At 39.8% G+C, this 13,673-nt stretch overlaps 1 protein-coding gene and 1 non-coding gene across 2 annotated transcripts in view; both read right to left on the bottom strand.

Annotated features, from left to right (window-relative positions):
- Hmcn1 (hemicentin 1) overlaps positions 1-13,673 on the bottom strand; it is a 442,192-nt gene that overhangs the window by 253,559 nt on the left and 174,960 nt on the right. Inside the window, 5 exon segments of the mRNA XM_032915428.1 lie at positions 467-611; positions 2,232-2,495; positions 3,381-3,501; positions 11,129-11,235; positions 13,467-13,638. Of these exon segments, the coding sequence (XP_032771319.1) occupies positions 467-611; positions 2,232-2,495; positions 3,381-3,501; positions 11,129-11,235; positions 13,467-13,638 (809 nt within the window).
- LOC116911858 lies at positions 4,276-4,378 on the bottom strand. The gene has a single exon (XR_004389380.1). It is a non-coding gene; the product is annotated as a small nucleolar RNA U13 (small nucleolar RNA).

Consider the following 13,673-nt stretch of genomic DNA (forward strand, 5'->3'; position numbering starts at 1 on the left):
AAGTACTTGAAACTGAAAAGCTGCGTGTTAATAACTCACCAAGTGATAATAGTTCTAATTTTTGTAATTTTGTCATACCACCAGTCAGATTCACTCACTATAGTACATTTTAAATAGGAGCTGTAGACATTTTTAGCCCAAATTCAATGAAGCTAAAGTTTCCAGGGAAGTACTTTGCAAAGTGCTTTCCAGGGTCTAGTGTCTCATCCTGAGCTGATAATTCTATAATCTTTGACTTGGAACCTTCAAATACATAAAATACACACTGTATATACCCCCACATTATGTGGAATATATTCTAGAATTTCAATTGCAGTGCATTCACTCTCCTTTCCCATTACAACATGAACAGCCCCAGACTGTGTTCCAAAATGGTAAAGAAAAGAAGTGGTTTGTCAGGGAAAGAAGGCAGAATTGGATTTGCACTTATGGCTCTAAACTACTACTGAGAGGAACATTTACACACTTTAAATATTGCTCTACTCCCAGGGCAATTCCATTTCTCATGAAGCTCAAAGTAAAGGGCAAAAGACTCTCAACCGAGCAGAGGATTCGGCCTGGCTGCAGGTAGTATCCTGAGGTCCTCGTGGGCATTGTAACTTTGGGAGCATCTAGGGAAAAAAAAGAAAATGGGTAAGAAAGTCGTCATTGTGATAGGAAATACCTTCTATAGCTCCACCCAGAAGCTTCTTCATACTGGAGTGATGCTGACAAACCATCAGAATTCCAACTAATCTAAATTACCAAATTTATTTTAACTACCATTATTTGAAGCATATTCATTTTCATAGGTCCTTACTATGATAGTCATCAAACTAAAAATTTAGTTGATCTTCAAAGCACTGTTTTTAATCCACTACCAAACTAAGAAAAAATGCCAAATGACTTGCATTACATCATCAACTCTAGAATAGATTCTTATTCCAAATATGTAAAAACACGAGAAGAATCCACATATCTAAGAATTAAATACATAGGGCAACTTTTTCCTAAAAGAAATAATGAGAAGTATTTTTTTTAAAGAATCCATCAAATTTCATGCATTCAACACAGGGGGTGAAGCCAATCCTCTTGAATGTTAACATGAGGAAATCTCGAGGTTGGCTCCGTGCTCCTGATTGTACTGTGATCAAACGATAGCTCTTGAATATCCAAATCTCAGCCTCATACATAAAAGATAAGCTTCTGGTTCCCACCCAGCTTTGAAGACAATCTCTCTATGCCTCCATAGGGCAGGATTGGAGCTACAATTCTAAAGTGAGGAGGGAGACTAGGGAAGGGAGAAATGTAACTAAATTACAATCTCAAAATTAAAAGATATGTTTACATTAAAAAAACAAACAAAAAAGATTCTTTTTACAGAAAACTGAGACCATTACAGAAAGTTACAAATGGTCGTACTCTACAGATCAGTGGAACATGGGACCCCAGCCCCGAAGGATACACCTAAATCACAGTACCTGCACCCAAGGCTCAGGGAGCATCATGGAAAGGGGGTAGAAAGACAGTAAGACCCAGAGAACCAGGAAGTCTGCTGTCAGAATGCACCTCCTAGAAATGTCAGGGAAGCTACACCAGGATACCTCAACAGCAAGGCTGCCTAAGCAAGACCTAAATAAAGACAATATCAATAGACATGCAATGCAAAAGGGGAGTCTCCTAGATCCCAACCCTAGACAAAGAGCTGCAATTGACTAAACACTGCTGAGAAGGGAATTAGCCTCTCCCAGGGATCAGCCCAATACAATACAAAGTAGTTAGGCTGAAACCATATATGCAAAGCAAAGCCACCATGGGTAAATGGACTAAGGGTTGTATTTCTCTCTCTCTCTCTCTCTCTCTCTCTATATATATATATATATATATATATATATATATATATACATATATATATCTGTGTGTAACAATAATAATCAAAGAAAAAGAGACCATTTATTTGAGAAAAAGTAGGAGTAAAAATGAGAGGGACTGGAGAAAATAAGGGGAATGGGCAGGGATACTTTCGCATTTTAATTTTTTAATTTTAATAAATACTAAATTACATAATAATATACCAGGATGAAAAATAAATGTAAAAAAGGCCCAACAAATTATCTGCATGTAAATGCTCAACTGGTGATAGAGCAGCAACATGGCTATATTAACTTTTACTTTATAGTCCATATTTTACCTGTGGCATAGTCCCCTTCAGCTATCAATTATTTTGCTGTTTAGTGAAACATTTATCTTACCTGGGATAATGCTGGAAAAGGAAACGCTTGACACTCTCTGGAAGAGATAATCCTCTTTGTCATAGCCTGTCACCTTGAGAAAGAAAGCTTCATCCGGTGGAATGAAGTCAGAGATATTCCAGATGCCGTAAGGTTTCCGATCTGGGTAATGTTTGACAGGAATGGTCTTAAGAGATCCCCCTGAGATACTCAGAAGTTCGAGGCGATCTACTCTAGCTGGACTGGAGATTCCAGAGGTGTTCAGTAGCACATACGTAGGTATCCCTACAAGAGAAAGGCATCGCCATGTACAAGTGTCACACAGTTGGGGTCATCTGTGTAATAAGTGTCGTCAATGTAGTAGCATATACACGCTCTAAGGATGTGTGCTCTATACTGATGGTCTAGTTACAGAGTTTTTCCTACAGAAAGACAGAGCTTGAAACACTGTAGGTAGTCATTGGACAGAATTTTAACTGTTCTTATACCAAAAAAATCAGAATTATGAAATAACATGTGATAGTTAATCCGGTAAACATTTTTCAAGATTCACTTTTTTATTCTTCCTAAAACTGCACAAATAAAGATAAGTTAGCCATGATATAGAAAGGGCTCTAAAGGCCACATAGAGTGTAGCTGAACCTGGCCATTAGCACTAAGATAATAACCTTAGTGGGCTAATAGAAGGAGCAAGGACAAGCTTTCAAAGTCAGCAGTAATGTTGTCTCGAGCATAAAACAATACATAGTACACTTAATTTTCAGCAATACACATGCACTTCTACATGTAGACAAATCAGTTTACAAAATATTAATCTTTAGAAATAAAACTACTAAGTGCTTTTCCAAATGCAGTTAAGCCTAAGAGTCAACTGGAGTGCTCTCAGGTCCCAATGTCTGCAATTCTGATTTAAAAGATGAGAGCAGAGCCCAGGGGTCTTGTTTTTAAGAAGCCCTTTGAGCTTCAGCTGCTTTCAGAGTCGATCTGGGATGGCTGATCTTGGACAGTGCTTTGCAAAACACAAAGTGGCCCAAAGACACAATCACAAGCACATTGACGAAAGACGGGTGCTGTGCTCGTCAATGCGATCGGCTGCCACAGACCTGCCCAGTCACACCATCAGGGCACAGCTCTCCCTTACACCACTTTAAGAGCCATGCGCACACTAACCTTGCACGGGTCTGCTCATTGTTTTTTTGAAGTCCAGCGTGGGCTTTCGAGAAAAGCCAGCTCGGAAATCGATAGTGCTGAGGCCGGTGAGGCGAACAGAATGCCTTCCACTGCTGGAGGTCTGAAATGGATAAGGACGAGCCTCTTGAGCAACTGGTTACGGCAATCGCCAAGGGTGTGGCAAACTACAGAAGTTGACCATTGACATGCCAGAGCCACAGCCCTGACCCAGGTACTGCATCTGGATTTAGTTGTGGGTCTCCGTTCTGCAATGCAAATTTTGCAATGCATGTCTCATGTAGACTGCTCTAAAGTATAATTCAGCAAATATCACAAACCCGGTGGTCAACAGTAAATATTCGGTCACTAATAAATGGAGGTTAAAGTAAAGGTAAAATCTCCACATATGTCTGTACTTCCTCTTTGTGGCCTGTGGTCAGATGGTAGATGTTCAACAGACACAGATGAAATAAAAAACCAAGTTTTCCCTCACAAAGTCCACTCAAGCGAAATTCCAGAAAGTGTTTCCTAATTCTTTCCTTTTTTTTTAATCTAAATACATAAGGCTTGCTAACTGCAGGCAGAGCAGTGATTCAATGGCTAAGTCTAGGCGTCTCACCTCAGCATGACACCATCTACTAAGAATTAGCATTTGCTTCCTGCTCACTTTCTCTCAAGGAGACTCTGCAGAGCTCTTACACCAACACCTAGACCTATACCAGATTGTTCTGCTGGAGCCCAGGACAGGTAAGGCAAGGTCAGCGTTTTGAAGCAGCTGTCTTGATGCTAAAAACACACCATTGTCCTGGAATTGTGAATAGGAAGGCTTTCCTTTAAAAAAAAAAAAAGTGACAGAACTAAGGAGCAAGGTGGACCACAGTCTTTTTTTTCTCCATGTCAAACGGGTAATGTGCCCATGTCGTAACAAGGTTTAGTGGGCGGCACGTCATGCACGCGGCATGAACACCTAATCATCACACTTTATGAACTGAAAGGATCTGGACCACAGTCTTGATTTCTGGTAATTTCAAGAGAGATTGCCAAGACTAAAGGGACATCCTGAAGGGCACTAGAATGAGCACCATGGAGAGCTCCTGGAGTGGCAGAGGCTTCCTCCTAGGGCTTATTTTAGCTTGGTACTTCTTAGCCACCTAGGTGGAATGTATATGGATCTGTCTAATTTAAGGATGCTGGTTTGCTAAATGGTTGCCTACATTTAAAGTTCATTCAGGTTACTGACATGGAACATCCATTGCACACAAAATGCTACTCAAAATACAGCTCTCGCTCTCTCTCTCTCTCTCTCTCTCTCTCTTTCTCTCTCTCTCTCTCCCTCCCTCTCCCTCTCTCTCCCTCTCCCTCTCTCTCTCTCTCTCAAGTACCAAAAACTCCACAGCTAGGAGTTTAGAATAACAATTTCCAGGTACCCTTGGACTCTAAGGCATAGAAGATGCCCTTATTCTCCAGATTTGTGGTAGCTAGGGTAGCTTTCTAATGATCCTTGTTGTTAGAAGAGTCAGAGGTGTCGATTAACCTTTCCCTGAAAAAAGGAAGCTCTGTATTTTTGGATTTTCAAATATGTAGATTAATACACAAAACATGCTAATTTCTAGATGCCAAGTTGATGTCATAATAATAATTTAACATAATAAGCAAAACAAGTGTATAGTTGATTTTCCATGAGCCACCAAGAGCCAGCTGCCGCATTCTATAAGGCCATAGTACCAGTTCAGGCCCCTGAATTATAGAGGTAACAGAGTATGTAACTGCAGAGTTGAAACAGATCCCTTCTTTACTCCTTAGATGCACCGACCACTGACTTCTGCTACAGTGGATAAGAATATTGCAGGTAAAACTTCAAGTGGAGCACCCATCAACCAGGGTTTCAAAGTCAATCTGTCAAACCACATGAATATTAATAAGGACAGAACCTCCTTATATTAAGCCAATGAGGATTCCTAGTGGCACTAATTAAATTAAAATTTAATTAATAGAGTTAGATTCCATTTCCTTCTTGTGATCCTTCATAAAATAACAAATTTACTCAACACTAAAATCAAAACAATTATATATGTGCTTTCAAATGAAGATATACTATATGACATATATGCTCAAGAGACAGTTATTTAACTAATTAATTTACTCGTGTGTCAGCAACCCTCTAAGCAGCTGCGCAGTTTCTAACTTAAGCACCACAGTATTAAGCAATTATTATTATTTTCTCCAAGTTTTATGAAGTTAAGGAATGCTCTGGGATCATTAAGATAATGAATGGTGGGTCTTGAACTACAATAGATTATCTCTTTTCAAGTATTTGCTCTTAAATGAGACATTCTTTCCAAATTAAAGCATATGATTATTTTCATCAATTCCTTGAGAATTTCTGAGAGACAGGCATCGTGTCAGGCATAAACATGTAATAACGCAAGCTCACTTTACATGTTATTCTGTGGGGCACACCTCTTAGGATGAAAATGCCGGCAAGGAAAGGAATGTTCTCTAAGCATGGGATAAACTTGATTTAAAACACACACACACACACACACACACACACACACACTGTCACACACACACACCAACAATAACACACACACACACACACACACCACACACACACACACACACACACCACACACAATTAACACACACACACACACACACACACACACCACACACACACACACACACACACACACACACCACACACACACACACACACACCACACACCACACACCACACACACACCACACACACACACATGCATGCATGTGCACACACACAACACACATACACATATACACGCATGCATGCGTGCATACACACATATTCACACACACACACAAACATATGCACTAGTGTATTTATATATTTATATCCACTCAAATTTATCTCTGCTCAAACAAACAAATCTCTTTTTAAATAAAAACATTCCATGTAGTTAACACTTTGATTTTAGAAGGCCAAAATAACTGGAAAGTTTTCTAGGAAAAGCCTGTAATAAAATGCTCCATCTCCTCAAACACTAAATTAATGCTGTAAGCCAAGTTGTCTATAGACATTCACGGGACACAGTTGAGGATGACAGCTGGACTCTCCTGTGTGGTCCTCTGTAGCACTGAGAGCGATTTACTAATGACTCTTAAACTCGCATTATGCCAGCAGACTACACTGTGATGTGCATATGTACTATTCTTTCATAAAACCTTAAAAACTTACTAAGTACATTCTTGTAATCACAATACATTTTATGTTGATACAGTAGTATTTCCTCGTTTGTAAATTTTTTGCAATTATACAAATAAACACATCGAAAGCAATACCAAGGTTTGTTTGCATAGTGGCTGCTTGGATGTCAGCAAAAATGAAGATACAGTATTTGGTTGATAATGAAATCATACAGAGTTAAGGCTCACAGACACGGAACTTCAATAAGTTTTCCAAATATTACAGTGGGAGGGAATGAAGTATTTTTCACATTTTAAAAACTGTTGGAGATAATTTCAAGCATGAGTATCTTCTTCTACTCCTTCTCCTCTCCCTCCAACTCTCCAATGCCACCTACACCTCAAATTCATGAACTCTTCTTTAATTACTAACATTATATATGTGTGTATATATACATCCATGAGTATATGTATGTATGTGTGCATGTGCATGCGTGTTTGTGTGTGTGTGTGTGTGTGTGTGTGTGTGTGTGTGTGTGTGTGTGTAGATACACCCCTATCCTGTTGCATCCATCTGTAAATGTGTTTACAGTTGGCCCCCCTATTGGGGAGCTGGTCTCTGGAGAAGACTGAGTCCCCCTCTCTCAACAGTCATTAACTGTCTATAGCTCTTCCTCTAGGTGTAGGGCCTTGTGAACTGGTGTTGTCATTGTGTACCTTATTTAGGCAACCCTGTCAACCTGGAGAATGAGCACTGGTATGCACTAAAAATTAATATGGCCATCTAACCCAAAATATTTCTTCCAGTCTTAGAATCTCAAAATAGTCATGTGATATGGAGTATTCTCTTCTGTACTTAGGGGGATCATCTAGGGGCAGTTTATACAAATTTACTTAATGGAAACATACCCCAGGGGGGGGGGTTTGTTAAACTACAAATGATCACACTGATAATCCTAGGCTAATAGAAACATTTTGTATTATCTAAATCCATTATTTAATATCGTCATAGGGAGTTTCCCTCAAGTAGAAGGAGACAAAACTTGGCTCATGGAGTTTCAGTGGTAGTGGACTTATATTCTGTGTAGCTATATATTAACTGCAGCTGTCTGAATGGAAAATTCATATTGCTTCTCAGAAATGAGATCCAGAATTTGTAGTTTCCATATAAATGGAAACTTGGGGGCATAAAACAGCATTCTCTCCTGTTTTTAATAAAATTTTGTGTTCTTTTCAGTTACTTCTGTTCTGTATGTTTTACCTACCTCAGAGGTAAGTTAAAACATTTGAGTCATGGATACGATTAGAGAAATGAGTTGACTCACTGTCTGTGCAAAAAGGGGCCCCCAAAATGTCATAGGAAAGTGTTTGCAAGATAAAGCACAAGAGAAAAGAGCAAGCCACTCCAGGAGGATTCAAATCATGGGTACATTAAAGGCCCCCCATCCCAATACATCAGCTTATAGGCGAACTAAAATGGCCACCTTCTTAGACACCATCAAAGTAAACATTAATTTTTTACTCATAAATATTTACATAGTTCTTGTTTGTGCACTGTGGGCTCTCTGTTGACAAAATTCTAGTAGCAATAACCAGAGAGAAAAAAGTCTCTACAAAAATATAATTATGATAAAAGAGAAAGGTAAATCTAAGAGAGATATAGGCAGCTAGAGGGAAAGGTGGCATTTTAGTCTATCTTTGACAAGACTTAACTGGCATTTGAGTTGAATCTTGGGGAATAATCGTAAGTCAGACTGAAAAGAAAGGCATTCTATAGAGAAGGAAGGAACTGATAGAAGAAAAAAATAGCTGGATGAGGTAGTGCCACAGGCCTTTAATCCTAACACTCAGGAGGTAGGCAGATCTCTGTGAGTTCAAGGTCAGCCTGGTCTACACACTGAGTTCCAGGATAGCAAGAGCTGTACAGTGAGACCCTGTCTTCAAAACAAAACAAAAGCATGGAGCAAAGGAGAAGCTAATAGGACTGGCTCAAATTTCAATAACTAAATTTATCTAGCGTATAAATGTAAGTGATACAAGATAACCAGAAGAGTGGTTGAAGCCAAATCGCATAGGCTTTAAATGTCTTATGATCATAAAAAGGACTGTTTTTCATACTTGCAATGAAGTGTTATTGGAAACATTTAAAAGTCATCATTAATTCTTCTGGTATAGCAGACATTTTCCAGATAGCACAGAGCAAGGGAGATACCATGAAGGATACCATATCTCATCTTAGCTCTCTTGTTGAGAAAGCACATAGAGAACATTGGTCATTCACTAGCTGTCTAAAAGAGACCCAATGTCAGTAGCAATATTTATTTCAGTAGACATAACTGCATTTATTTTGTTTCAAGCTGATGGGTTCTTTTGGTATTTCCTATAGGAACAAGATAAGTTTATCATCTGTAAAGCGTACTTCAATGCTTATAATGTGCTTAATTCTTGTTACCATTAACTGCAAACTAGAAATCGAGTTGATCAGAAGCAGAGGTTCTTTAGTGAGAAGTACGGTGAATTTCAGGCAATGTGAAAATAGATATGGTGCCTTCTTAGTCTTCTCTTAATTATAGGGGACTGAGTTTAGACACTTGTCTAAACAGAGATTTTGGTGCCTGGCCATCTTCTTCTCACTCTTTGCTTACAGAGTAACCTTCGGAACTCTGCTGTTCTAATTATCAATTAAACCGCTTAGAGCACACTAAACAGTATGCAACATGGTCAGAAGTAAACACTGAGAACTGATGACTGACTAAATAGGTATGTCAAGCACAAGATAAACTGACGCTAAGTCCTATCATTCCTCTAGGCAAGAGTTTTACAGAGGAAAATTGGCTGGTAGCAACCCAAGTCACCTGGAGGAAGGTTCAAATGCCCCACAGACTACTAATAAAGGGACATGGCTTGCATAGCTCTTCCAGCCAACAATGGACACCTTATTGCCATGAGTCAGAAAGCAACAAGAGAATACCTGACTGTCAATTTAGGACACTGATGGCTTAGGTTATGCTTCAATTAAATCATTTGAGAGATTGAGAGGCTTGACCCTTCACAGCCCTTCCTACTGTGGTTAAAAACAAAACAAAACAGACTCAGCACCAGTCATATTTTAGGCACGTTGACCAAAACAACAATAACATCACTTTTAGCCATGTTAATTCAAAATAGCAGAGTAGAAAAAATGCTTCATTTTTTGCCATCCAGTATATACTGCACACCTACTGTGTGCACGGTACAGGGTTAATAAAACAGTTGTGACCCTTTATGATCTATTCATTAACAAACAGCCAGATTGCATTAATATTGATGGCCTTTGCCCCTGCACTCTAAAGATCATCTGCTCCTCAAATCCATTCTACAATTTAGAGTATCTCTGCAGGGTTAGAGCTCTGAATATATATATATATATATATGAGAAAAATAATGTACATTGAAAATCAAAGTCTGCCTGGCATGGAAAATCCCCAGAGAATGTCTGGGATGGACCAGCTCCATGCATATGTGCATTCCCAGCATTCCTGTAATTTGAATGCTCATCTAATGAAGCCCATTTATTATGTTGGGAACCTGAGGTAATGAAAACCACTCTTGCAGGTACTGTCACGGGGATTCTGGAGCAAAAGAATTTTGGGGAGCGCTAAGGATGCTGCTGGGTAGCCGGGGAAACGATACAGGAAAATGCAGGACCGAAGCACACTTTGTTAAGCCCGCTCCTGTGGCGAGCATTTGGAGTTTATGCCTTAATGGTCTGAAAGCTACTCCTGAGTGGTGTTAAAGCCTCGGCAGAACAATCTTTTCCTGTTCTCGGGGAAACCCTCTCACATATAAAAACACAGACGCTTGAGATGGAATAAGGCCAGGGCATAATGAAAAGGCTGTGGAACACTGGCAAACGCTCCAGTGGCCCACCGCAGCCAGTTACACACATAATCAACAACAACGTCATACCTATGATTTACGGTATTCCGAATTTTACTGTGTACATTCTTTACTGCATATTGATAAAATAATTCAAGGAAACAAATGCTATTTTTATTAAAGAAAATAATCACTGCACCTCTAGCAAATAACGGCAGCCAACAGTCCTTGACACCTTGCCTTGTGCTATTTCATATATATGAGCTTACTTCTCAGCCCAGCTCTACAGTGTAAAGAGCTACCACTGTCACGTGAGAGAGGACAGCAAGAAATACAGAGGTTCCACGCCCGAGCAGTCCAGCCTGTGGGTGCTGTTCAACCCCACGCTGTTCCACCCAGAGCCCCACAGCCCTAATCATTGTTCTCCACTGGCTCTGTTGTCTGCTGATTCTGGAAGCAGGCAAATGGATGGCACCATCAGTGCACGGCTTGAATGATAGGCAAACTGCCCAAGAATTTCCATCCCTGTTCCAGAACCTCACGGATGCTCACGGTCATCACAGCAACACTACCCAGCTTATGTGCTCCAGACCTCCCACACATGTACTTTCATTAAAAGTGTTCTCCGGGACGGCAAGAATATATAAATAAGCTATTTTATATCCTTTACGAAGCATGCCAACTTGAAAAGAAAATAACAAACAGGCGGGGAAATCGCACAGTACCTTCACTGTCCACATTCCAGCTTCCGGCTCTTTGACGTTCACCACCTTGGCAGAGTTATGGATATTTAACAGCTCATTCAAGCCAAACCCCTTTTTTATCAGCTTCCCTGGAAGACAAAACAGAGGTAGAAATCACGATTTCTCTCCCAGTTAAACAGATCGACTATTTCAACACTCAAAAGCCTCGGGATATGATCAGATTTTCAATAACAGGTTTTTTAATAAGTATTGGTGTATATTACTTAACAGATGTTTGTGTCCAGGGCTCAAAATGCTGTGCTATTTTCATCTAAAATATACTTAATTGTGGGCTTCTGGGCTCCACGATTGAAGCGACGGATCCCCATGTGTTAGGCGTTTGACAGTCACGTGAGAATAGCGACCGATGAGCTGTCACTCCACCTCTAAAACCAGCCCAGAGAACAATCGTCACGTTGCTAAGATGCTACGCTCAGTCACTAGAGACAGGTAGACTGCATACAGACAAAGTCCAGACTGAAATACAGGTCTCTCTGGAGGTCAGGGTAGATGCTACTAAGGTGAGTATCCTGAGTAAACCTCTGTACAAAGTACAGGGCCTGATAACCAGTTTTCCACTGGATGCAGGAGAAGGCACACTGTCAAAGGATGATTACAGCATAGCACTATAACAAAATGATGGTACCATCTCCTATCTGGTGGATGGTTACCTTCCATAACTACTGGCTGGGATGTAAGGAGAAAAATAAATAAAATGGAACTGAGCCTTAGTTATCTTTACCTCTGACCTCCCCATGGTCTCTTTACTCAGGTACCGTCCTTTAAATAATCAAAAGACTGACCACCGCTGTGTGCCCAGGGGGCCGTTAAGCAGTAGGAACATGAGCTAATGAGTCCAGCTTTTCGGGGTAGCATGGGAGTTATTACAGTGAGCGGAATGTGGCTGCAGCAGACAAATGCACACCGAGACCAGCGCCCCACAAGTCTTGAAAAGGAGCTTTTACTTCCTTTGTAAATTTCAGTGTTTGGCCAGTGTGGATGCTGACTCTGAACAACATTTCATAGGCTTGCAGGAATTATTTCACACTCTTACTGGAATTGTTTGCATGGATGGTGCAAATGAAGAATAGAGTTGCTGCCTTCCCCTTTATAAATATCATCAAAGTACCGGAGACACCGAAACCACAGTAGAAATGAAACCATTTCCTCAGAACCAGCAGGTAGGCTTAGAACAAATACGATAAAAAAAAATGAGATTCCTTCATTCTCAGATTTCCTCTTCAGTGTGAGTCTCATCTTGAAAACCTTGTCAAAATACAAGCGAGCAAATGTAAGTTTGCTCTACCACTGAAGTTTAGTGCCAGCCTAACTCCGATTTGTCTATCTATCTACCTGTCTGTCTGTCTGTCTACCTACCTATCTGCGTGTGTCTGTGTCTGTGTGGCTTGTATATGTGCATGTGTCTGCATATGAACACAAGCACACACGTGGAATCCAAAGGCTACTCAGGTATCCACTCTGGCCTTTTACCTTGATGTTCTGATGCAGGGTCTCTCACAGCATTTTCCACAGCTGCTTATGCCAGCTCCATGGCGTCCAGGTATCCTGCTGTCTGCCTCCCATCTTGCCCTGGGAGTACTGCATTTGCAGACATGTGCTACTGTACTTGACTTATTATATAAGTCCTAAATATTCAAACTCAAGCCCCCATGCTTTTATGGAAAGGCCATTACCCATCAAACCATCTCCCTCGCCCATTAAATCTGACTTTTAGAGACTTTTATGTTTGTTTAACCGCTCTGGAAAATGATAGTGAAAATTTAGAAAGTTATTTTATTTTAGAAAGTTAATTTAGAAATAGCTATTTTAGGGACTCGTCCAGAAAATTAAAAGATGGTAAATTTTACAGAATAAATTATAATATATATATTATATATATATATACATATATATATATAATATATATATATATATTAAAGCATTGACCCAAAGACATAGTTCGGGGTAAAGGAACTAGATAAGCAGTTTAATCTCCAATGATATTTAGGACATTATCATATAATGTGTTATATAATGACATGTGTGCTATATAAAAATATAACATTTAGATATTTTCCCATGTGGATAATTAACTACAATAAAATTCATGAATGTAATTTGTTTAAATATGAGAAAATTTAACATGTTCATCCTCACGCTAATTCAAAAACACTCAAGACTAATAACAGTCATTTCAAACATCTACAGTCACTTAGGAACGCTTTGAACGTATTGATAAAGCTGAATTAATTGGAAAAGTGTGCAAAAAGTGCCCTTCTCTGGTCTTCATATTTAATAATCAGTGTGTGATTCATCTCACCGAAAGGATTGCGAATTTCAATCACGGGAGAAGGACCACTCAGGGACACAGTAACTTCTTTGAGGCTGGGATCAAAAGGAATTTTCCAAGTATTTACAGCGTGTTCCAAATGGTCGGTGGATAAGAGGTGAACCTTGGAGGCCTGCACCGCTTCTTCCACCCACTTCAACACCTGTGGAAGGAAGGGAGAGCTGTGAATGGCGCCGG

Source organism: Rattus rattus, chromosome 10 (assembly GCF_011064425.1).
Source record: "Rattus rattus isolate New Zealand chromosome 10, Rrattus_CSIRO_v1, whole genome shotgun sequence".
Classification (NCBI taxonomy): Eukaryota; Metazoa; Chordata; class Mammalia; order Rodentia; family Muridae; genus Rattus; species Rattus rattus.